The 24,224-nt window shown below is 48.1% G+C and overlaps 1 protein-coding gene across 2 annotated transcripts in view; it reads right to left on the reverse strand.

Annotated features, from left to right (window-relative positions):
• Positions 1-429: 429 nt before the first annotated feature.
• TLK1 (tousled like kinase 1) overlaps positions 430-24,224 on the reverse strand; it is a 618,148-nt gene continuing 594,353 nt past the window's right edge. For both annotated transcript variants that reach the window (XM_069225321.1, XM_069225320.1), the window contains one exon: positions 430-2,236. In XM_069225321.1, the coding sequence (XP_069081422.1) occupies positions 2,060-2,236 (177 nt within the window). In that variant the 3' untranslated portion in view covers positions 430-2,059. The remainder of the gene's footprint in view (positions 2,237-24,224) is intronic.

Here is a 24,224-nt window from a genome sequence, read left to right on the forward strand (position 1 = left end):
AAACACCAACAACCAAAGTGTGCCCCACACACACTATCACATTCTTGTTGTGCTTGACTGTCCCCTTTCAGAGATAACACGCCAATGCGACCACTAATTTCCCCAATTCATTTAATGCACCACGATAGAAAAAGGATACTTAACTGTCCGAAAAAGGCAGGTGGAAAAGAGCACAGGTCTGCTGAAGACATGAATAAACCGGATACCATGCACTGGCCTTTATCGGAAGATATTGTCCAACCACCTCGATGACCTTAGCAAATGCCAGATGGATACCAAATGAAGAGATGACAAAAATTGTTAATGCTATTATCGCATCATCAAACTTAAGGCTTTAGCAATGCTTAGGGGGGAAACTAACCATTACATAGTGTAAAGAACCTGTAAGGGAAAGTACCCATGAAACTAAGTAGAGAGCTTGACGGACAATTTCAATTGTCATAGTTTATTACTGTTTTGGCTACATTCTCTACATTTCAGCAGCATTTAAAGAGACAATTAATGTATCTTTATGTACAACAACAAAGGAAATAGTCTGCAACATCAGAAACAAGAGCCACAGATAACTGTACAATATTAAATGAACACCTGTGGTAACGTAGTCTCCTTTTCTGCAAAATTACTTTTATGAATTTAACATCATGAATGTTACAGTGACAGAAATAATTTATAGAAAAATGTATTATGAGCAAAACAGTTTCCACCGTACATGGCAGTTAGAAAATGTTTCATGTTTTACAATAACTGGACGAGAGCCACAAAAATATTTCTATTCAGAAACATCCTCTTACTCAGCAGATAGCAAGTTCCAAAACATAGAATGGCAATGAACAATTCCTCGGGATTCCGTAGCGTAAAAATGCCCTCCAAATTCTGAACTGAAAAAATCGACTTTAACGGTACTGTATATGATAACAGATGTTATGCATGCCTTGATTGTTAATCACCCGAATTTAAATATTTCTAACATCACCAACCTGTACTTTTTCAGGCCATTCTGTCTTTTGCAAAAAGACAAAATCAACATTTTGTAGCAGCAATTAAAAGCGCCTTCAAGAAGTTAAGGAAAAGTACAATATCAAATTAGAAAAAAAGCAATACTTTAAACATTTGTACAGGAACAAGCTGCTGAAATTTAAAAAATGAAAACGACGTCTGTACAGTATTATACAATTGAGTCAGAAGGGCATTTATCATTATCCTGCATAGGCTATTTTTTACATGACACTGCAGTTGGAACAGGCTGACGTCATTACACCGAGCACACAATCCGGAAACACCAGTTTGAATCTAAAAGCAGCAGTACATTCTTAAAACACTGCAATTCCATTATTACAGTTTAAATAAATTAGTTGACTCAAAAATCAATACATGAAGATCTGAGAAATGTGTAAATTAGGAATAATTATTTTGAAATCTACAACCAATGAAGGAGCATATATGGCTTTCTAGGTCAAACCTGAGGATTGTAAAATTATCATACAGTTTTTCAAATGCAGCAACAGGAAAGGCAAACTGCTACTTACAATGTTATCCAAAAAGAGCTACTAAAACAACATAATCAAACATGTAAACCCCGTCGATATCCTCCTTTGGTTTTAAAACTAACTGCTGAGGTGAGGGGTTGCTTCTGCCTAGGCAGTCCATTTTCAATGGATTTTCAAATAGATCTAACATTCTATCTACATGCTTTTCAAATAATGAAAACTGCCCTTCTTGTTAGAACCTACGGTATCAGCTAAACATATTTAAGTATTACAAAAAGTATATACAGTGTTCCCCAAAAGTCATCGTGTTAGCCACAAACGTAGCCAGCTGTGTGTGTTGCAGGCAACGATATCCTTCAATAATTCATGTTCCAGTCAGAAGGATTAATTAATTCACAGTCCATGATCCACTCTCACATACAAATGACAACAGAGAAGGACCCTCGGTTTGAACAACACACAACTACAGTATCTTGTAACTTGTTTTATGTAAAAACAGCCAAACGTATCCAAACTAAAGTGTGCAACTGAAAGCTAGTCAAAGACTATTATGTCAGTGCTGACATGATATTTCAGTATGAAATAATGGTTGAAGCAGGTGGTGCAGGTGATGCAACAATCCCAGTCATATGTAAATTTCCAGATGAATTTGACCTCCTCATGTGAGGTAGAAGATAAGCATCGTTTGCAAGTTGATGGACATCAAATCGATCTTCTTTGCGGTATGCTAGACAACGTCTTATGAAGGCCTGAAAAAAAGTTTTAAAGTTGTGACCAACTATGTAAAGCAATATTTCCACACTTTTATATTTAAAGGGTACGCCGGATAAAGTGAAACATTCAAATATTAATGTGCCTGGTGTAGATTATATATAAATGTAATTATCATACTTAATTTATGCATAGGAAGCAAGGTCCAGGTTTACAGATATCAGCGGTGAATGGCAAAGCATACAAATGTGCATGATTTTCTTTAATTTTTATGGGTCGATTTTTCAATCACTATTCTTCCTTAGCCCTAAGCCTCCTACACATGATTCTACATGTCCATTTTTCCCTCTCCAATTTCTCCTTACCCGTCACGTGCTTTAGTTCCGCTCCTCTGACCAGTTTCCTTCCTACACAGGTTGCAGTAAAAAGTCAAGACAGACTACCAACTTATTTCAGCCCAAAATCTTTTTTTCTTTTTTTTTTTTTAAATTTGTTTAATGGAACTTAATAAACAAGTTACTTACCCTCTGGTAATGCTTTATCTGGTAGAGATAATATCTAGCTGCAGATCTCTTACCTTTGAATTCTCCCTAGGCGTCAGACTGGATCTGAAGATTTTCATGAGAAGTACCATTGCACGTCAGTAGGTGGTGTCGATTGGCTCGGTCTCCATTGTCTGCGTCTGTGCCGGATAGGACATCGCAGGTCTTATATAGGTGCCACCCAGCACGCTGTCAGTTTCTTTTCACAACTTTCCATGCCATAAGCACAGAGCTATGAAGAAACGGACTACTGGTGTGTCAAAACTAAGGTCCTGCAATAGGAGTCCCTGATTCTAGAAATTAGTTTGCAGATCAGGGAGGCTGGGTGGGTCAGTAAGGAATCTGCAACTAGATATTTTCTCTATCAGATAAGGCGCTACCGAAGGTAAGTAACTTGTTCTGCTAATAGACACTTCTAGCTGCAGATTCCTTACCTTGCAATAGATACACCAGCAATACCATAACCCGAAGGAGGGTCTGCCGAAGAAGTTCACACTAGAAAGTCCTGCAGGACCGAACAGTCAAAGTGCCCGTCCCTATGGACCCGAATGTCCAGGCAGCAGTGTTTGGTGAACATGCAGAGATGCCAATGATATCGACTGACAGATGTCAAGGACTGATACTCTGTGTGCTACCGCAGTGGATGCAGCTTTAGCTCGGATAGAATAAGCAAGTAAACCCTCTGGGTTGCTTTTTGGCTAGCGCATAGCAGTTCTTGATGCAGAGTACAACACATCTGGAGATGGTCTGCTTCTGCACTGCCCGACTTTTCTTTACACCCACATACCCTACATAGAGTTGCTCATTCACTCAAAACTTTTGTATGATCAACATAGAACGCCAATGCTCTATTCGGGTCCAGGTGGTGGAGTTTCTCCTCTTCCTTACAAGGATGTGGAGGGCGCGTAAGAAATAGGCATGGTGATGGATTCACCTACATGAAATTCATAACCACTTTTGGCAGAAGAGAGACCCTAGTGTGAAGCACCACTGTGAGGATAGACAGAAAGGTAGGATGGTTTAGATAATAATGCTTGAATTTCCCTCAGATTATGTTACAGACTTCAGGAGGAAGGTCAAAGGGTATCAACTTTCACCACTCAATCTCCACGCAAGAAGGAGGAATGGACAGGCTCAGGTACAGAACCCTCCCATGCTGCTGTGACAGAAGATCCTCCCGAAGTGACAGTCTGATTGGAGGATTGGTGGCCATGCTCAAGAGCTCGCCCAGTCCGGAGCCACAAGGATTACTTGGGCCTAGTACTTCTTGATCTTCTTACTAACTCTGTGCAGAATTGGTATGGTCGAAAAGGCTACAGGAGGCCAGAGTTCAACTTGAGACGAAAAGCACCCTCAAGTGATTGCCGCCTTGAAAACTCCCACGCAAAACTGCTGCCACTGCATATTCTCTGCAGAGCTGAACAGATCTAACCACGGCTCCCCCCACTTTGGAATGAGTCCAGGCACCACCTCCAGGTGCGGATGCTATTCGTGATCTGCTAGATATTTTCAGCTGAGTTTTTCTGCACTGGAGTTCAAAGATCCGCACATTTGCTGAACCCCGCCCTGCTTGTTGCAGTACCACATGGCAGTGGTGTTGTCTGTGAACGCCTGTACCATCTTTCCCTTTATAGAGGGAAGGAAGGCTTTCAATGCAAGCCGGATTCATGGATCTCCAACAGGTTGATGTGGAGTCTGATCTCCACCTCTCTGATGGTCGCTGCATCCCAGGAGTGACACCTGTCACTACTGTCAGGTCTGGCTGGGGCAGGGAGAGGGATCTGCCTCTGACCCAACTGCGATCCGTCAACCACCACTGCAGAACTTTCGCAGTTCCCTCCAAAATCTGGACCTTGTAGGAGAGGTTCCCCTGATGCTGTGCTCACCGAATCTTCAGGTTCCACTGCAGAGCCCACATATGCCATCTGGCAGGTGTCACCAGCAGGAGGCCATGAGGCCCAGCAGCCTCAGTCATTCTCACCAAAATCCAAGATAGAGGCTGAAACATTGGTATCATAGCCTGAATATCCTGGACTTGCCACTCGGAGGATAAGCCTGAAACTGCACTGTGTCCAGAACAGCTCTGATGAAAGGGAGCATCTGAGAATGAGTCAGGTGTGACTTTAGCATGTTTATAGTGAACTAAAACGAATGCAGGAGGTCTGTCGCTGTCTGGAGGTGGGAGCAGTCCCTTCAGACTATCTGCAAAACCCAGTCAACAAATGTCAAGGCACTCGTGAATCAAAGGATCAAAAGTCCGAGTTTGTAGACAATAAGGTCTTCTTCCAAACAATCAGGTACACTGTAGCCACTGAGCCACGCCGCCCGGAGAGAGAGACTAGGCTCTCCGTACACGTTACTTCGTGTCTTTCCATTACACCACCTAAAGGGTATATACACACACCCCTCATGCATTAACGCAGATCCATTATTGCAGTGCTTAATACTGGACTCTTATTAATTGGGATCTCCAGAAGGAATAATTGTCTCTGGATACTTCCATATCGTCATTACTACTGCACTCACAATTCATTGAGCCCTGAGGAAGTCATTGAGATTATCTTCTATTAAGACGAAACACACGTTGGCTGTTATCGGTCTTACCAGTATATGAAGTTCACACCAAAAGAATAAATTGGATTCATGATAACATTTCTCAGTCTACGGTGTACCTGATTGTTTGGAAGAAGACCTTATTGTATACAAACTCAGACTTTTGATCCTTTATTGATTCACAAGTGCCTTGACATTTGTTGACTATGTTGTGTTTCTTTTTGAGAATCATTGGAGGAGTGGGGAGGACCCTCCTGTCAGGAGCACAGTGCCCATGATTGTTTGACCTATAAAATAACCTGGTGATTCAATGTGAGCGCCTATTCCTATAAACCTTCCCTTTGTTTTTCCATATCTGCAAACCCTATCTGTTTGACGTGATGGACTGTGGATTGAGGGGGAGAGGGGGAAGGGGCTGTCCAGATCGCTGGCCTACTGATCCACAAGGTTGGTGGATCCCACACCCTTAGCCACAAAGACGCTGGGCAGCATGCGCAGCATGGTGGCTGGCAGGAATGGATGAAGTTGGAGGCCCCTTCCATAGCTACTAAAGGGGCGAAAGCCAGACTGGGAGGGGGATGTGGGGCTGCTGCGACACCCAAGGACCTGGCTGTAGCCAGAGAATCCTTAAAGCACTCGAGCGCAGAGTTTGCCTTGTCTCCAAAGAGATGGGTGGCATCACAGGGCATGTCCGTCAACGAATCTTGGACATCCTGAGAAGAGCCAGATGTCCTCAGCCAAACATGGCTCCTCAGTGCCACTGTCTATGAAACTGCTCTGCCTATAGAGTCAGTCGTGTCCAGTCCACAACAAATTGCAGCATCTCTCCTGTTGGCAACAGCCTCAGAGAGTACAACCCGGGCCTCCTCTGGGAGCTGTAGCAGCACTTGTGCAACCGTGTCCGCAGCATGTCGGAATCACAGCCAAAAAAGCATGCTGTGTTCATGGACTGCAATGCATGGCTGGCAGAAGAAAACATCTTCACAAATGAGTCAGCCTCTTGGATTCCCTATCCAGGGGAGTGGAAAGGAACACCCCCGGAAGGTAGATGTTTGGACCACCAAGGTCTCAGGGGTAGGGTGTTGGGTCAAAAAGCCTGGGTCTCCAGGTGTGGGGGGTTGGCGGCAGGCAATTGTTCTGTTCACAGAAGCCCCTGTGCTGGGTTTGGACCAGGTACCCAGTAGGACATCAGTGAGGGCCTCATTAAACGGGAGCAAAGGTTCTGAGGTGGATGCTCCTGGTTGCAGTACCTCCGTCAAGAGTTTAGTCTTGATGGCCATCAAAGGCAGCTAAAGTTCCAGGACCTCAGCTGCCCTCCTTACCAGCTTAGCATAAGACGCTCCCTCCTCCATAGCCATGGTAGGAGAAGAAAGCATGGGAGTATCTGGAAAAGTATCCAGTCCGCTGGCCTCACCCAAGTCTTCCTTCCAGTCCTTAGCGCCATGGGGCTAGTGTAATAAAGGGTTCAGTGACCCCTCCCATTAGTCCCCGAAACCTAACCCATAGTTAAAGGGCTCAGGATCCAATTTAGGAGGCAAGGCTCCTACCAGGGCCAGAGTTGTACAATGCTCATCCGGCACTGTGTCAGAGTCAGGGATCACAATGGGGATCGGCATCAGTCTGGATCCTGGACTGGGTCCCTGAGTACCCCTTGGTACAGAACCTGAAGGGGTCCCTTCAGACTCTGCAGGACCCAAAGGCACCCCAGCAGTGTCGGGCTGCCCAGCCCAAAAATGAGGCTCATGGCCCCATAAACTCAGAGTTGGGCAGGGACCGTTCTTGCTCCCAGAAAACCTGGGAAGGCATGGAGTCTATCCAGACACAGGTTCTGCAGGCTATACGGCCTAGAGCGTTGATGCTCCCTCATCTCATCGGCCGGCGGACAAGGAGAAGTTGAAGAATGCTTCGATTTCTTGGGTCTCTTTTTGTGCCTCGAATTACCCAATCACCCTGAGGACTGAGTGGGACGACAACAATGGAGGTCTCCGCAACCGATCCCGGGACCTTCTTTGCGACAGAGAGCTCAACTTGCACAAAGCTGAGAACTGGGCCGGCATCAGCTTCTGGGATCGCTCCCTCAAAGCCTTCGGATGCATGGCACTCTGAGCAAGACTTTGGGTCATGGTCCAGGCACCAAAAACACACAAGGTGCGGATCAGTCACAGACATTGCCTGATAAGATCCACAGGGCTTGAAACTGGTCTTTCTGGAGGACATCCTTGACGCACCAGGAGTAGACACTCGAAAAAATAGTTGTCAAAAAGTTGAGAAAAAAAAGGCAGTCAAAAATTGACTGAGGGGCAGCACTCTACGAATCAGTGCCCACTGGAGCGGAAAGAAAAAAACTGACGTCAGCACACTGGGGTAGCACATATGTAGGACCTGCCAAGTTATATCTGGTGCGGACGATCCAGACAACGGACGTGGAGCCGATCGACACCACCTAACAGCTCGCAGGGCTGCTGCTCACAATATTCTTCTGGATCCAGTCTGAGGGCTGGGGAGAATTCAAAGTTAAGAGTGAGAAAACAAATAGTTATCGAAAGATCAGCCTTGCATGCACGGCAATGGCAGGAGAATCTTCTCTTTCCCAGAATCTTGTAGAGATCGAACATTAAATAAAAATGATCGCCTGCAGCTAAACGTCTATCAGATTCATATTTCACTTACTATGCACATGCATCCAAATACTTGCAGCATCAGGGAACCAGGTTAATTAAAACAGTAGTTATCACAATTAAAATCTCTGTTAAATTAGGTAAGTAGTAAAGCAAAATGTTTGAAATTAGGACTGAAAAACTAGTGGGACTGGAACAAGAGGAGGAAATGGCGTATGTGGTGACTAAAAATGAGCCACCCCCTTACCAGATTGCAAGAATGCACTGCACGTAGTTGGCTGCTGGAATTCTTATAATGTTGGGGAAAGGAATTCCACCAATGACAGTAACTTTAAGAGCTCAGTTGGGTGCATTTTTAATAAACTGGTCTCAAACGTAACATGCAGCAAACAGTCTCCATTCAACACTGGTGGCGATCTGATGCTTTTAGCCACACCTCAACATGACCCTTGCAAGGGAAAGGAGATTCTTGCAGGCAATCATTTTTATTTAATATACGATCTCTACAAGATTCTGGAGAAGACAAGATTCTCCAGCCATTGCCTTGCATTCAAGACTGATCTTCTGATAACTATTAGTTTTCTCACTCTTGTTGTCCAGGCGGCACAGAAGTGGACCACATTCATTCTCCTGCATTACAGTGATGATGTTCTTCCTGTAATCACTCTGTTGCGTCAACAGAATACAGGAACAAGATTCTGCCTGTCAAAGTTTTTCCAACTCGCATCTGTGCTCTGCGTTCCAGCCACATTCGGCATTGCTACATCACTGAATGCATACAGCAAAGACCGAAATGTTCAAAAAGGAAATGTTACTTACTTTTGGTAAAGCTCTTTCTGCTAGATATTCTACCAAACTGCAGAGTCTTCACCTTGTGAAAACTTATAGGCACCAGAAAGAATCTGGAGAGGTTTCTCACCAATTGCCATGTGTCATTAGGTGGCATGTGGCACGGCATCAGGTCCCTCCCACCCTATGTGTGATGTTGGATCTCATATAATTGCCACCTCTAAATGTTCATGTCAGTTTCTTTCTGGTATCTGTATGCGCCATCAGATGTACAGCCTTCAATAATCAGATTGTTCCAGTGTGCAGATCTCTAGATTGTAATCGTATTAGTATGGACAAGATGAATCCGTTCCACAGAAGAGGGAGGTGGGTCTGCCAGTGTGAAAACTGCAGTTAGATAAAGAAACCACCAGAAAGAACATTACCAAAGGTAAGTAACTTTTATTTGATGGATATTTCTAACTGCAGATTCTACACCTTGTGAATAGATGCTAAAGCACTATCTACTCAGATGGTAGATCTGTGGAATTGTTTAGCCCAGGAAATCATGTGGGACAGACTGGTTAAAATGCTCCTTCCGCTGAACCTAGCTAGCAGCACTGCTTCATGAACCTATGGACTGACGCCCATGTAGTAGCCTTGCAGACGTCCAAGACTGGCACACCAAGTGCCAGCACAGTAGTATAACCCTTTGCTCTGATGGAATGAGAATGCACCCCTTCAGAAACCTGCTTATTGGGCAGTCCAAAAACAGATCTTGCTGCACAAGACAATATATTTGGAGCTGATCCTCTTCTGTACCACTGTGTTATAGACAGAGCCTCTAGTTTGCTCAGACGACAAGCTGAAGTAATCACAATGAGAAATGTGGTTTTCAGTGTCTAGTGACATACGGAACAGCTATACATCAATTTGACCGGCGTGGACATGAGGAATGTAGCAAAGTAGGATCTTTCTGGCATAGTTACCTCCACGTTTTGACTGGTGTCTGTGTTTTGACTGTAGTACACTGGGATCCTGCTAACCAGGTCCCCAGTGTCAGTGTTCTCTCCCCTAAATGTGGATGGCAAGCAACTTTTACACCCCACAATTGGCATACTGGTGTACACCTGTAAGACCCTAGTATATGGTACTTGGATACCCAGGGCACTTGTACACCAGGGGTCCCACCCATGGGCTGCAGCATGTATTATGCCACCCATAGGAGTCCATACAAAATGTAACTATAGGCCTGCCATTACAGCCTGTGTGTAATGGTGCATGCACCTTTCACCCTGATACAAGATTCCCCTTATATCATGGTCAATGCACTCTGACCCTATAAGTCACCCGTAAGATAGGCCTTTCAGCCCCAGGGCAGGGTGCATGTCTCTAGGTGTGAGGGTGCCCTGCATGAGCAGAGGCACCCCTGCAAACCCAACATCCCATTCTCTGGACTTTGCAAGTGCGGCAAATCCATCTTAAGGCATGTAGTGGACACTTGTCAACACAAGATGTCCAACTACATAATGGCTTCACAGAACCTAGACATGTTTGGTATCAAACAGGTTGGAATTATGCAACTACAGCGATTCCAGTGTTAGTTGCATAATACCAAGTACGGCAGGGGCTCCTTAGAGGATTTTCCCCATATCTGCCTGTGTTGCATTGCTGGGTCTCGGTGAAAGTCAGTGCTGCGGCCGACCTCAGACACTGTTCTGCCCTCCTGCTGCTGAGCTAACTCACTTTCCTGCAGAGGAGAGGCGTCACCACCTCTCCTTTAGAAATCGGTGTCTCTGGGCTAGGGTGGGGGGTGTGCCCGAGTGCTACCAGACTGCTTTGAAGGGCACATATGGTGCCCTCCTTGCATAAACCACTTTACTCCAGTGCAGAAGCTGCTGGATGCCACTCTGGCGCAAAACAACACTAAGGACAGGGGAGTCACCAGCCCACTTGTCCAATGCCTCCTCTAGGAAGGTGCCAAGAGCTCTGCCAGGTGGCCACTTGAGTTTGCCATCTTGGAACTAAGATGAGCAGAGGCCCCTAGGAGTATCTGAGTGGTCAGTCACCAGATTAGCATCCCTAACCCCCTGATAGGTGAGTCACTGCAGAAGCTGTCCAACCCCCTTCTGGGATTACTTAGGGGCTCCCCTGAGGGTTGAACCCTAGATTCATCTGCAAGGGCAAGATTCGTCTGCCAGCCACTTCTACAACCTGGACACAAACTGTTGCTGGACTTTGCCGGGAACCTAGACAAGACTGCAGCTGGTAGGAGGGCTCCTATTGCAACTTTGTCCCCATGCATTGCAAGGACTCTGCAACCTCTGTGGTCGTGCATCCTCCAGAGTCACAAGGACTCTGCTTGCACTTAAGACAGCAAGGAGGAGTTACCCTTGGAGTCACTCCCCTGCATCCGCAGACACCTCAATGCCAATAACCGGTGTGTGGACCCTGCTGTGCCACGGCCGATTCACAGGTGGTGGTTCTGTGGCTCTCCGGAAGTCTGACCTGTCTTCTTTGCTACTTAGAGGTCTGTGGTCCCTCGTTGGAGCTGTGTGGCCAGAACTCCTGTGCACCACGCCTGTTTGTCGTTGACAAGGATTGCTGTGGTCTTTCCTGCTTGCTGAGGGCTAGCCTGACTTACCTGCAAAGGCAGTCTCTCTGGGACCTTTCTGGTCCATAAATCCTCCAACACTCCATACAACATTTCCTTGCATTTGCCAAGGCTTGTTGGTGGTCCTGCTGACCACTCACTCCTCTGAAATCCGACAACTGACGTAGGATAGCTCTTGGACAACACCTAGGATCTGCCTGCATCGCCTTGACACCACAGCTGCACTTCAACAACTGTCACTCAGGAAATCAACTCCAAGAAGAACAAGTTACTTACCTTCGGTAACTAATAATCTGATAGAGACTATCTAGCTGCAGATTCCTTACACCCAACCAGATAATTTCTTTCCGAAGGTGAGTAATTTGTTCATCTGATAGAGACTTTTAGAAGCAGATTCCTTACCTTAGAATAGATACCCAAGCTATAAACCCTGGTGGTGGGTCTGAAGGATATATTTTATACTAGGAAGTCCTGCAGGACTGAGCACGCAAAATGCCTCTCCCTTCTAACCTGGCTATCCAGGCAGTAGTGTCTCAAAAACGTGTGCAAGGAAGCCCACATTGCCTCTTGACAGATGTCAATCACCGGCACACCAAGAGCTAACGCAGTGGTAGCAGCTTTCCCTCTGGTAGAGTGAGCCCTCGGCCCAAAGCTAAATGGACCGTTTCTGTACTGCCTGACCCTTCTTTGCACCAACATATCCCACAAAGAATTGGTCGTCCACCCGGAACTCTTTTGTGCGGTCAAAGTAGAACGATAATGCTCTTTTTGGGTCCAGCTGATGGAGACGCTCCTCTTCCTTAGAGGGATGCGGTGGTGCAAAGAAGGTAGGCAGGGTGATATTTTGACCCAGATGGAAGGGGGTCACCGCCTTAGGGAGGAAAGAGCACGAGTTTTATTACTTAATACTACCTTGTCAGGATATATCGTGAGATACAGTGGTTTTAAAGATAAAGCCTGCAGCTCACTCACTCTCCTGGCAGATGTAATTGCCACCAAATAGGCTGTTTTAGTAGTAAGCAGCTGGATAGGACAGTTATGTAAGGGCTCAAAAGGAGCACACATCAGGAAGGTAAGAACAAGATTAAGATCCCACTGAGGCATGACAAGAGGCACAGGTGGAAACAAATGCACAAGCCCTTTCAAAAATCTTTGTACTATAGGAGACTTAAACAAAGATGGTTGATCGGGCAAGCGTAGAAAAGCCAATAAGGCAGCAAGATAGCCCTTAATGTTCCCTAAAGAGGAACCCTGTTGGGCAAGAGATAGAATAAACAAAAGCATATTAGAAAGAGAAGAAGAAAGAGGCTCAATAGACCTCTCTGTACAATATGAAACAAAACGTTTCCACCGGCAGGTGTAAAACGACTTAGAGGCACGACTGGCTGCCAGAATGACATCACAGACTTTGGAAGAGAGGTCATAAACCATCAACTGTCGCCGCTCAACCTCAATGCATGAAGTTGCAATGTTGACAGGTTATGGTGAAGAACCTTCCCCTGCTGCTGCGACAGAAGATTGTAGGACTGATGCTCATTTTGAGAAGCTCTGGATACCAGACTCTCTGTGCGCAATCCGGAGCCACTAGGATTACTTGGGCACGGTCGTTCTTGATTTTGAGAACTCTGGGCAGAAGTGGAATGGGTGGAAAGGCGTACAGGAGGCCTGAACTCCACTTGCGACTAAAAGCGTAGCCTGGCAACTGCCCCCTTGGAAACTCCAACTCACAAAACTGCTGACATTGTGCGTTCTCTATGGAGTAGAACAGATCTAACCAAGGCTCTCCCCACTGCTGAAAGAATCCTTGTGCCACCTCCGGATGGAGATACCATTCAGTGGCGGGGGGCTGTGTGGAGGCCGACCTCTGGCCAGACCCTCTGGGTCCAATGGTACCACGTCCTCTTCCGGGATGTTGTGAAGCCTGAGGGCGGTGGCTAAACTGTGGTTGGCGTGGTACCACGCCCCTTCCGAAGCCTCGACAGGGGCGAAAGACGGACTGCTGGCGTTGAAAGGCCCAAGGATCTGGCCGTAGCTCGAGAATCCTTGAACCTCTCAAGCGCAGAGTCTGCCTTCTCATCAAAAAGGCAAGAGCCACCAAAAGGCATGTCCATCAAACTTGACTGGACATCCCCCCCCGAAAAGCCAGTTGAACAAAGCCAGGTGTGGCGACGTAGGACCGCTGACAATGCAATCGCTCTGCCCAGGGAGTCGGTCGTGTCCAATCCACACCTGATCGTAAACTTGGCTGCATCTCTCCCATCCTTGACAGCTTAGGTGAGAGTGTCATGTAACCCTCCGGGACCTGGAGCACCACCTGTGCCACCATATTCCATAAAGTATGGGAAAAACGGCCCAATAGGCAAGAGGTGTTTACGGACCTCAATGCCAGGCTGGTGGAAGAAAACATTTTCTTTCCAAGCTGATCCAGCCTCTTGGATTCCCTATCCGGGAGAGTGGTAGGGAAGGCACCACGGGAAGTAGAGGCTTGGGCCACCAAGCTCTCTGGGGTGGGGTATTGGGTGAGGAAACTAGGGTCAGTTGGAGCTGGTCTATGGAGGCAGCCGACTGTCCTATTCACAGGAGCCCCTGTGCTGGGTTTGGACCATGTACCCAGAAGGGCATTTGTTAGGGCCTCACTGAAGGGCAACATCAGCTCTGATGTTGTCACCCCCGGGTGAAGCATCTCTGTCAGGAGATTCGTCCTGACTGGCACCGTAGGCAAGTCTAGGTCTATGACCTCAGCTGCCCTACGCACCACCATAGCATAAGAAGCTCCCTCCTCTGTAGCCACATTAGGAGGAGAGAGCACACCAGTATCTGGAGATGTGTCCAGTCCACTGGCCAGCCCTAGATCCTTGTACCAGTTCTGTACTATGTCATTTTCCAAAGGATCTTCAGACCCCTCCCATACCTCTCCTGTGCCTGGCTGTTCCAATAATGCTCAGACAATGATCTGGGCTGAATTGGTGTCGGAGTTGGCGTAGTACGACGTCGCTCCGGATCATCCGGAATGAGGATGGGGCTAACACCGGTGGACGACGGACGGACCGGCGCTGGAGGAGGTCGACTGTGGGGGACCAGCGCAGGTCCAGATCCGGTATCGGGTCCTGGGGTCCCCAACGGTGCCGAGGCCGAAGCCGCCAACGTCGATCCCGAAGGGGACCCTGCTGACCCCGCAGGGCCCGAAGACCCAACCGAGGGTGCAGCCTGCTAAAAAAGGAGACGCATGGCCACATAAAAATCTTTTATTTGAGCGGGGGTCGCTCCGGTCTCCGGAAAAGGGGGACGACGCCTCTATAGAACCGCGCTCAGAACGTCAATGTTCCGTAGACGCCTCTTCAGCGGACAGGCATGGCGAAGTCGAAGTCCGCTTGGACTACTTCTTATTGTGCCTCTTACCTAAATGATCAGACGACCTCGAATGCGAGGAAAAGAACTTGGGGCTCCGGGAGTGGTGCCGCGACCTCCTCCTACTGCGGGACCGTGATCGCCTCGGTGGCGCGCCGAACGAAGACAGCTGTCAGGCCTCAAGAAGCTTGAGGGATCTCTCCCTCAAGGCCTTTGGAGCCATGGCCCGACAGTCGGCGCACGAGGATGAGTCGTGATCCTTCTCGAGGCACCAAAGGCAAACTCGGTGCGGGTCCATTACTGATATGGTGCGATGACATGCACCACACAGTTTGAACCCAGTCCTTCTCGAAGACATAACTTCAAACAGTCAAAAAGGTGAAAAAGCTGTGACGTTCGTCGAAGAAAGGGTAGCTCTAATCCAGATTGGTGCTTAACCGCCGCGGAAGGAAAAGAACTGTCGTACACACGCCGAGGTGACGTCTATATAAACAACTGTGATGTCAGGCGGCTCCAACGATGCTGACAACGCCCGCGGATCTGAACGGTGCCACCAGACGGCGCGTGTAGGGTACTGCTCAGCAGAAAAAATCCCAGATTCGAAGGGGACGCCAGGGAATTCCAAGGTAAGGAATCTGCAGCTAGAAGTCTCTATCCAATGGGTGGACATAGCCCTCCTACATTCCCTGGTCACCTTTGGGAGACCTGGACTCTGTTCCCTCTTTCCTTAGGTCCCCTTTGCCCAGAATCCATGCCTGGGTTCCACTGACCTGGTCCATGGGTCACGACAGCAGCTGGATAACCAAGGTCCCCACCGACTTCAAAGGGAGGTTGTAGGAAGCTGGCTCTCTACATACTATCTCAAAATGAGAAATAGTGTGCACAGAGTCCAGAGGTTCCCCAAGATGTTTGACAGAGGCAATAATAGATAATACTAATGCTCTATTAGTGGTAGTGTGGTGGAGCAGTTAGGCTTATCAGAAGGTAGTCTTAAGCATTTGTTGTACACACGCAGGCAATAAACGGGAACACACTATCGAAGACTTAACTCCAGGCCAATAGGTTTTTATATAGAAAAATATTATTTTCTTAATTTATTTTTTAACCACAAGATTCGGATTGCAGGTAAGTACATTAAATGTAAGGTACTTGGCATAGGTAAAGATAGGACTTTGAATCAAAACAGTAATGTACACAGTTTGGGATAAAATGGCAATAAGCTTTTTTTAAAGTGGACACTGCAAAATTCAACAATTCCTGGGGGAGGTAAGTACAGGTTAGTTTGTGAGGTAAGTAAAGCACTTACAAGTTCAGTCTCCAGGGCATAGGCAGCCCACCGTTGGGGGTTCAAGTCAACCTCAAACACTCAGCACCAGCACCACCGGGCCGGTCAAGTGCAGAGGTCAAAGAGGGGCCCACATAACATAGGCGCCTATGGAGACCAGGGGTGCTCAGGTTCCAGTCTGCTAGCAGGTAAGTGCCTGCATCCTCTGGGAGCAGACCAGGGGGGATTTGTAGAGCACTGGGGTGGGGGGATTTGTAGAGCACTGGGGTGGGTCACAAACAGGCACACAAAATACACCCTCAGCGGCACAGGGGCGCCTGGGTGCAGTGTGCAAACAAGGAGTCAGGTTTTGTATTGAAATGTATTGAGGGACCCAGGGGTCACTATGACGATGCAGGCAGGGCAGAGGGGGCTTCTCCAGCCAGCCACCGACTGGGCAAAGGTGAGGGCTGCCTGCTGGTCACTGCTGCACCAGTGGTTGGTTCTTCACGGGCCTGGGGGCTGCGGGTGCAGTACTTCTCCAGGCAGCGGGTTTCTTTGTTACCGGGCAGTCGCGGTCAAGGGGGTCCTCTGGAATCCCTATGCAGGCGTCATCGTGGGGGTGTAGGGATGTCGGCTCAGGGTGGACACGTCGTCAGTCGCCTGGGGGTCCTCTCTGCCGTGTTGGTTTCGCTGGACATGGGCCAGGGGCAATGGGTGCAGAGTGGTGGGTACTCACGCTTCCGGAGTGAGGTGAGAGTCCCTTTAAAGATGGTTTCTTCTTGTTACTTTGGACAGAGCTGCTGTCCATGGGAGTTTCTTGGTCCTTTGGAGTTGCAGGGCAATCCTCTCAGTCAGCAGAGGCCGCTGGTCCTGCTGGATGTGTTCTGTTGTAGGGTCTTTGAATCAGGAGACAGGCCGGTAGGGCTGGGGCCAAAGCAGTTGTTGTCTTCCTTCTTCTCTGCAGGGTTTTCAGGTCAGCAGTTCTTGTTAGGTCGTCAGGAATCGGATTTCCTTGGTTCAGGGTTGCCCCAAAATACTAGATTTAGGAGTGTGTTTAGGGCTGGAAGGTGGAGGCCAATGGCTACTGTCCCTGAGGGTGGCAACGCCCTCCTTGTGCCTCCTCCCTTGGAGGAGGGGGGGCACATCCCTGATCCTACTGGGCTAAATCCTCAAAAGCAAGATGGAGGATTTTCTAAGGAGGGGGTCACATCAGCTTTGGTCACCTGAGGGCTGGACCTGGCTGAGGGGGTGACTCTTCCTTGTTTTTCTCATTATCTCCTCTGGACCTGCGGCCAAAAGTGGGGGCTGTGTCTAGGGGGCGGGCATCTCTACTAGCTGGAGTGCCCTGGGGCATTTTAACACCAGGCTTGAGCCCATGAGGCTCACCGCCAGGTGTTACAGTTCCTGCAGGGGGAGGTGTGAGGCACCTCCACCCAGGACAGGCTTTGTTCCTGGTCACAGAGTGCACAAAGGCACTCTCCGCATGTGGCCAGAAACTCGTCTGGAAGTGGTAGGCTGGCAGAGACTGGTCTGCCTAGCAAAACCAGTTGGGCTAGCATGCAGGGGGCATCTCTAAGATGCCCTCTGAGTGCATTTCTCAATAAATCTCACACTGGCATCAGTGGGGATTTATTGTGCTGAGAAGTTTGATACCAACCTTCCCAGTATTCAGTGCAGCCATTATGGAACTGTGGAGTTCGTGTTTGACGAACTCCCAGACCATATACTCTTTATGCCTACCCTGCACTTACAATGTCTAAGAAATGGCTTAGACACTGTAGTGGCATAGTGTTCATGCAGCTATGACTTGTGGTATAGTGCACCCTGCCTTAGGGCTGCAAGGCCTGCTAGAGGGGTGCCTTACCTATGCCACAGGCAGTGTGAGGTTGGCATGGCACTCTGAGGGCAGTGCCATGTCGACTTAGTATTTTTCTCCCCACCAGCACACACAAGCTGTGAGCATATGCTGAGTGAGGGGTCCCCAGGGTGGCATAATACATGCTGCAGTCCTTAGAGACCTTCCCTGGCCAAAGGGCCCTTGGTACCAGGGGTATCTTTTACAAGAGACTTAACTGTGCCATGGCTGTGCCAATTGGGGAGACAAAGGTACAGTTTTAGGGAAAGAACACTGGTGCCGGGTTAGCAGGGTCCCAACACACTTTCAATCAAAGCTGGCATCAACAAAAGGCAAAACGTTAGGGGGTAACCATGCCAACAGTGGCATTTTCCTACAGAGGTTCTGACATAATTTCACCCTAATGTACCTGGGATCCCTGGTGTAGGTACTCCGCTTCTCTGGGTATTCATGGGTGGGAGCACTCTTGAACCTCGCTAGTCCCAACGGGTTTCCTCTGGATCCTTTGGGAAGGGTCCTAGAAACTTTAACCACGACTTCCCATTGTTCTCCTATGGACATTGACCCAGGATTACTACTCAGCACACGGGTGCCTGGGGAATCTTAGCTACTCATCTTTGGTGCTTTAGTGCTTCCCCAGTCCTAAGGGTCCTTGGGTGGTGGTTTTGGTTAGTAGTGACTTCTACATTCTATTTTTTAAGTATATGGTTTGCCCCCCCCCCCCCCCCTCCCACCCTCCATAGGGACCCATGTCATTTTATGCTTTACTTAACTGTTTGTAAGTATATGTTTTGTGTGTATATATCTCCGGTTAGGAGATATACCAAAATTAGTTTAGTACATTATTTTTCTAACACTGATGTGGTTATTTCTTGTGTACAAATCACTGACTGATCTATGTGGTATCTGAAGTTGTTTTACACCTTCCTGGATAAGCTGTGGCTGCTCTCCACAGATACCCTTTGAGAGCTCTGATTATATAGAACCATGTACACTATCACTAAGGGTTGCCTGGACTCAGTACCGGGTACCTCACCTCTGTGTACACCAAAGACCAGGCCAGCCTCCTTCAAGGAAGGTGTAAAATAAATTAAGGTCTACTGTGTCATCACAAATAGTGTTGGTGGTAACATATCAATCAGCCCTTTCAAGAAACTGAGGTGAATTGAACACAAATGGCTGATCAGGTAGCTGTAGAAAGGCTGTAGGAAAGCGCCTCTCGACAAGGTCACCCCCCCTTTTGTCTGGTTTCCGGTGTAGTTTTGACAAAGTGCACTGGGTTCCTGCTAACCAGGACCCCAGTGCCAGATCTTTCCCCAAAAAATGTGCAGTTGTTTTTCCCAATTGGCAAAACCTTTAGAACCCACTTTAAGTCCCTGGTACCTAGTGCCTGGGGTACTAAGGAGGGCCCCTTAGGGCTGCAGCACAAATTGTGCCACCCTGAGGGACCCCTCACCAAGCACGACCAGCTGCCATTGTAGACTGCATGTCTTGGTGCAGACAAAAGTGAAAACAGGACAGGACACACCCTGTGTGCCATGTCCCATAACACTGTATGCAATATATGCAAGCCATCCCTCTGGTAGGCCTTACAGCCCTAAGGCAGGGTGCGTTATATTACATGTGCGGTCATATCTGCATGAGCAGTTATGCCCCTGCTATGTCTGTCGATTCTCAGACATAGTAAGTGACCAGGGAAGCCATTTTAAATACATGTGCTGGACACTGGTCACTACGCGTTTCTCAGCTACATGACGGCTTCTCGGAATACAGGGATGTTTGGTGTCAAAATTGTCAGGTTAATAAACCCTAACTGACAGCAATGAGTGATTTAATAATAACTGCACCCAGAGCGCACCTTATAGGTGCTCCCTGAAAACCTACCAGCTAATAGTGGATTGAGTGACTTGTCCTGAGCAGTTTATCTACCATAGATGAGTTTCCGCACCCCCCCCCCCCCCCCACCCAAGGTGAGAGCCACCGCTCACGAGGGCCAGAGACAAAAGCAGGACTGGGAGGGGGTTTTATCACATGAACCAGGCAGTATGGACATTCCAAGGGGATTCTGCTTTGCATCCAAGTCTCAAAAAAAAGACTCTGCAGCCTGCAGAACAGCAAAGACCAGACACCCGAAGTGATCTCTGCACCTGATGTTCACAACCTGAGGTGAAGCCAACCAAAGGTGCCAGCAAGTTTCCCCAGCTATCCAATGTCTGAGTTCACTCAGATTTCATTCTTCTTGGTCTCCCACAAGTTGCGTGCAGCCTCTGCATGCAGGCCCCCTCTCTTGCAGCCTTGTGGTGAGAGGAGAGAAAACCAGACACCTCTGGCAACCACTGCCCTTGTCGCCATCTGAGGTGGGTCACTGGTGCCAACAACGTCTCATCAGTTCTTCTGAGCTTCAGTCCACCCTAGGTACTCCCCTGCTGGACTCCATGACGACATCTACAGTCTCAACCAGCAGGACCGCCAAACTGCGAATACTACTGGACAAAGAAACCTGATGCCTAAGGAAACCCCTGCATCCATCACCCCTGGAGAAAAGTACCAAAGGTGCACCTACACCCCGGAGCACCCATGTCTAGAACCTACCCTTTTTTCCTCTCAGACTGGCCTCCTGGCCAGAGCCTGCAGCCTGGTTGTCCCAAGGACCCACTCTCATTGAAAACCACTGGGCACCCAACACCTTACTGCACCCCTGCACCTGGCTGCCCCAGTGCTGCCCAGAGTGACCTATTGGTCTGGTTCTGATCAGTGCCCAATACTTACCTTACGTCTCTAAAATAGGCCTCTGAAGTAATTGTTAACCCTGTGTTTGCTGAACATTGTTTTCCTCCAAAGGTTAACACTGAAGAACTCCGAGAATTGCCCTGTGTTGATTTTTGAATCTGAAAAGTATTTATGCTTGAAAAGGTACTAACCTGATTACACAGTTCTTAGGTTTGAAACATAAAAAGAAGTGTTATTTTTCTCATTTGGTTGTAGATTTCTTCTTTGAGTGTGTGTCTCATTTATTGAATCCGGGTACAACTAATGCTTAGCACTACCCTCTGATAAACATAACTGCTCGCCCACACTACAGCAAAAAGAGCACTAGACCTGCGCCTGCCTCTGCAAGCCTCTGGGGATCCACTGGACTCTGCTCAGTGTACTTCATTTTAGTGCACTATATAGAGAGCCAGCTTCCTACATTGGTGGAACAGTGGTGTGGTCTGCGACATTGCATTTGCTGATACCACTTGGTCAGTAAGTGACTACACAAGTAAATCCAAAAAGTGCCTTTAGTTAAATCGCATTTTTTGAATTGGGTATTTTTCTAAATTCCTAAAAGTAACTGTTAGGACCCTGGTTAGGTCCCTGTAGTGTAACAGTAAAGCTTACAAACTTACTTCAGTTAAGACAGCAAGAACATGTTAGTGTTTTTTCTCTAGTTCAAAAAGGTCTCCACTTCAGTAAAATAATGAGTACCTCAGGGTGGTGGAGCTCACTGCCACCTCTTACCTTTAGCTTTTCCACAAGCAGTTAAAGGCCCTCTGTAGGATGCTGGCATGAGACATATTGTGCACAGAGTCCAGGGGTTTCCCAAGAGGCTTGACAGAGGCAAAAATAGATAATACTAATGCTTGTTTTGTGGTCGAGCAGTAAGGCTTATCAGAGGGTAGTGTTAACCATTTGTTGTACACACACAAGCAATAAGTGAAAACACACTCAATGACTTAACTCCAGGCCAATAGGTTTTTAGATAGAAAAATATCCTTTTGTTAATTTATTTCTAAAACTACAAGATAATTTAGCAGGTAAGTACATTACATGAAAGGTACTTTATACAGTAATAGAACTTTGAATGGAATCAACAATGTACAGTTTTCTTTAAAATGGGAAAAAGCTATTTTAAAAGTGAAGTGGACACAGTGCAATTTTCAACAGTTCCTGGGGAGGTAAGTAAATGACAGTTTTTGAGGTAAGAAACAAACTTATGGGTTCAATCTCCAGTGCATAGGTAGCCCACCATTGGGGGTTCAAGATAACCCCAAACACCCAGCACCAGCAACACAGGGCTGATTTGGTGCAGAGGTCAAACAGGAGGCAAAATAACATGGGCCCCTATGAAGAGGGGGTACTTCAGTTCCGGTCTGCTTGCAGGTAAACATCGTTGTCGGAGGCCAGACCAGGGGGGGTTTGGAGGAGTACTCGAGGGGCCCCAAGTAGGCACAAAAACCACACCCTCAGCAGCATGGGGGCGGCGGGTGCAGTGTGCAAACAGGGTGTCGGGTTCTCAATAGAACTCTATGGAGGGACCCAGGGGTCACTTAGGCGCTGCAGCAAGGGCACATGGGGACCTCTCGGGCAAGCCACCGACTTGGCAAGGGTGAAGGCCACCTGCTGGTCGCTGCTGCACCGGTAGTTGGTTTCTCAGGCCTGGGGGTGCACTGCTTCTCCAGGGGACAGATATCTTCGTCCTGGACAGTCGCAGTCAAGGGGGTCCTCAGGATTCCCTCTGCAGGCGTCATCGTGAGGGTGTAGAATAGTCAGGCCACGGTGGACAGGTCATCGAAGTCGCCTGGGGATCCTCTCTGGCTGGTTGGTTTCTCTGGACTCGGGCCAGGGGTAGAGTAGTTGGGCTCATGCTTCTGGAATGGGGTGAGAGTCCCAAGATGGTTTCTTTGTCTTCTTTTTGGACAGGTCTGCTGTCCACGGGAGTTTCTTGGTCCTCGGTGGTGCAGGTGTCCCCTGGAGACTTTTCAGGGGTCACTGGTCCTGCAGAATGCGTTGCTTCTTTTCTTGCAGCTTTTTGAAGCAGAAGACGGGCCGGTAGGGCTGGGGCCGACTCAGTGTCTCCTCTTCTCTGTGGGGTTTTCAGCCCAGCAGTCCTTTCTTGAGAACGTCAGCAATCTGAAAAGCTGGGTTCAGGGTCACCCCTAAATACTAAATTTAGGGGTGTGTTAGGGTCAAGGGGCAGTAGCCAATGGTTACTGTCCCCGAGGGTGGCTACACCTTCCTTGTGCCCACTCCCTCTAGGGAGGGGGGCACATACCTATCACTATTGGCCCTAATCCTCCAACGCAAGATGGAGGATTTCTCAAGGAGGGGGGTCACTTCAACTATGGACACCTTAGGGGTGGTCCTAGCTGAGGGGTGACTCACCCTTGTTTTTCTCATTATCCCTATGGACTTGCTGCCAAAAGTGGGAGCTTGCCTGGGGGGGTTTGGGGGGGCGGGGCACTGGTTGGAGTGCCCTGGGGCACTGTAACACAAGGCTTAAGCCTTTGAGGCTCACCACCAGGTGTTGCAGTTCCTGCAGGGGAGGTGTGAAGCACCTCCACCCAGGACAGGCTTTGTTTCTGACCACAGAGTGCACAAAGGCACTCACCCCATATGGTCAGAAACTCGTCTGGAAGTGGCAGGCCGGCATAGACCGGTCATCCTTACACTAGCAGTTGGGCTACCATACAGGGGCATCTCTAAGATGCCTCCTGTGTGCATTTTGGAATAACTCCCACACTTGCATCAGTGTGTTCAGGAAGTTGGCTCTGTATATACTATCTCAAAGTGAGAGACCGTGTGAACGGAGTCCAAGGGTTCCCCTTAGAGATTGATAGTGGCAAAATTAGATAATACTAATACGCTATTATGGGGTAGTGTGGTCGAGCAGTAGGGTTATCAGAGGGCAGTGTTAAGTATTTGTTGTACACACACAGGCAATAAATGAGGAACACACACTCAAAGACTTAAATACAGGCCAATAGTTTTTGTGTAGAAAAATATATTTTCTTAATTTATTTTGGAACCACAAGATTCAAGATTTGAGGTAAGTACATAAAATGCAAGGTACTTCACACAAGTAAGTATAGAACCTTGATTTAAAACAGTAGTACACACAGCATTCGTTAAAATGGCAATAAGCTATTTTAAAAGTGGACATAGTGCAAAAATCACAGTTCCTGGGGGATGTAAGTTTGATTACGTTTTTCAGGTAAGTAAAGCACTTACACAGTCAGTCTCCTGGGCACAGGCAGCCTAAAGTTGGGGCTTCAAGGCAACCCCAAAGCCACTGCACCAGCAACACAGGGCTGGTCAGGTGCAGAGGTCAAAGGAGGACCCAAAACACATAGGCACTTATGAAGAGCAGGGGTGCTCCGGTCCTAGTCTGCTTACAGGCAAGTACCTGCGTCCTTAGAGAGCAGACCAAGGGGATTTTGTAGAGCAATTAGGAGGGGGGTGGGTGGGGGGAAAAGAGACACACACACAAGCCCACAAACTACCCTCAGGGGCGGCCGGGCGCAGTAGGCAAAGTAGGCGTCGGGTTTGCTATTGTAAGCAACGGAGGGACCCGGGGGTCACTTAGGCGATGCAGGCAGGGCACAGGGGGGCTTCTCGGAGCAGCCACTGACTGGGCTAGGATGAGGGCCGCCAGCTGGTCACGCCTGCACTGGTAGGTGGTTCCTCTTGGTCCTGGGGGC

The sequence above is a fragment of the Pleurodeles waltl genome, chromosome 3_1, assembly GCF_031143425.1.
Source record: "Pleurodeles waltl isolate 20211129_DDA chromosome 3_1, aPleWal1.hap1.20221129, whole genome shotgun sequence".
NCBI lineage: Eukaryota > Metazoa > Chordata > Amphibia > Caudata > Salamandridae > Pleurodeles > Pleurodeles waltl.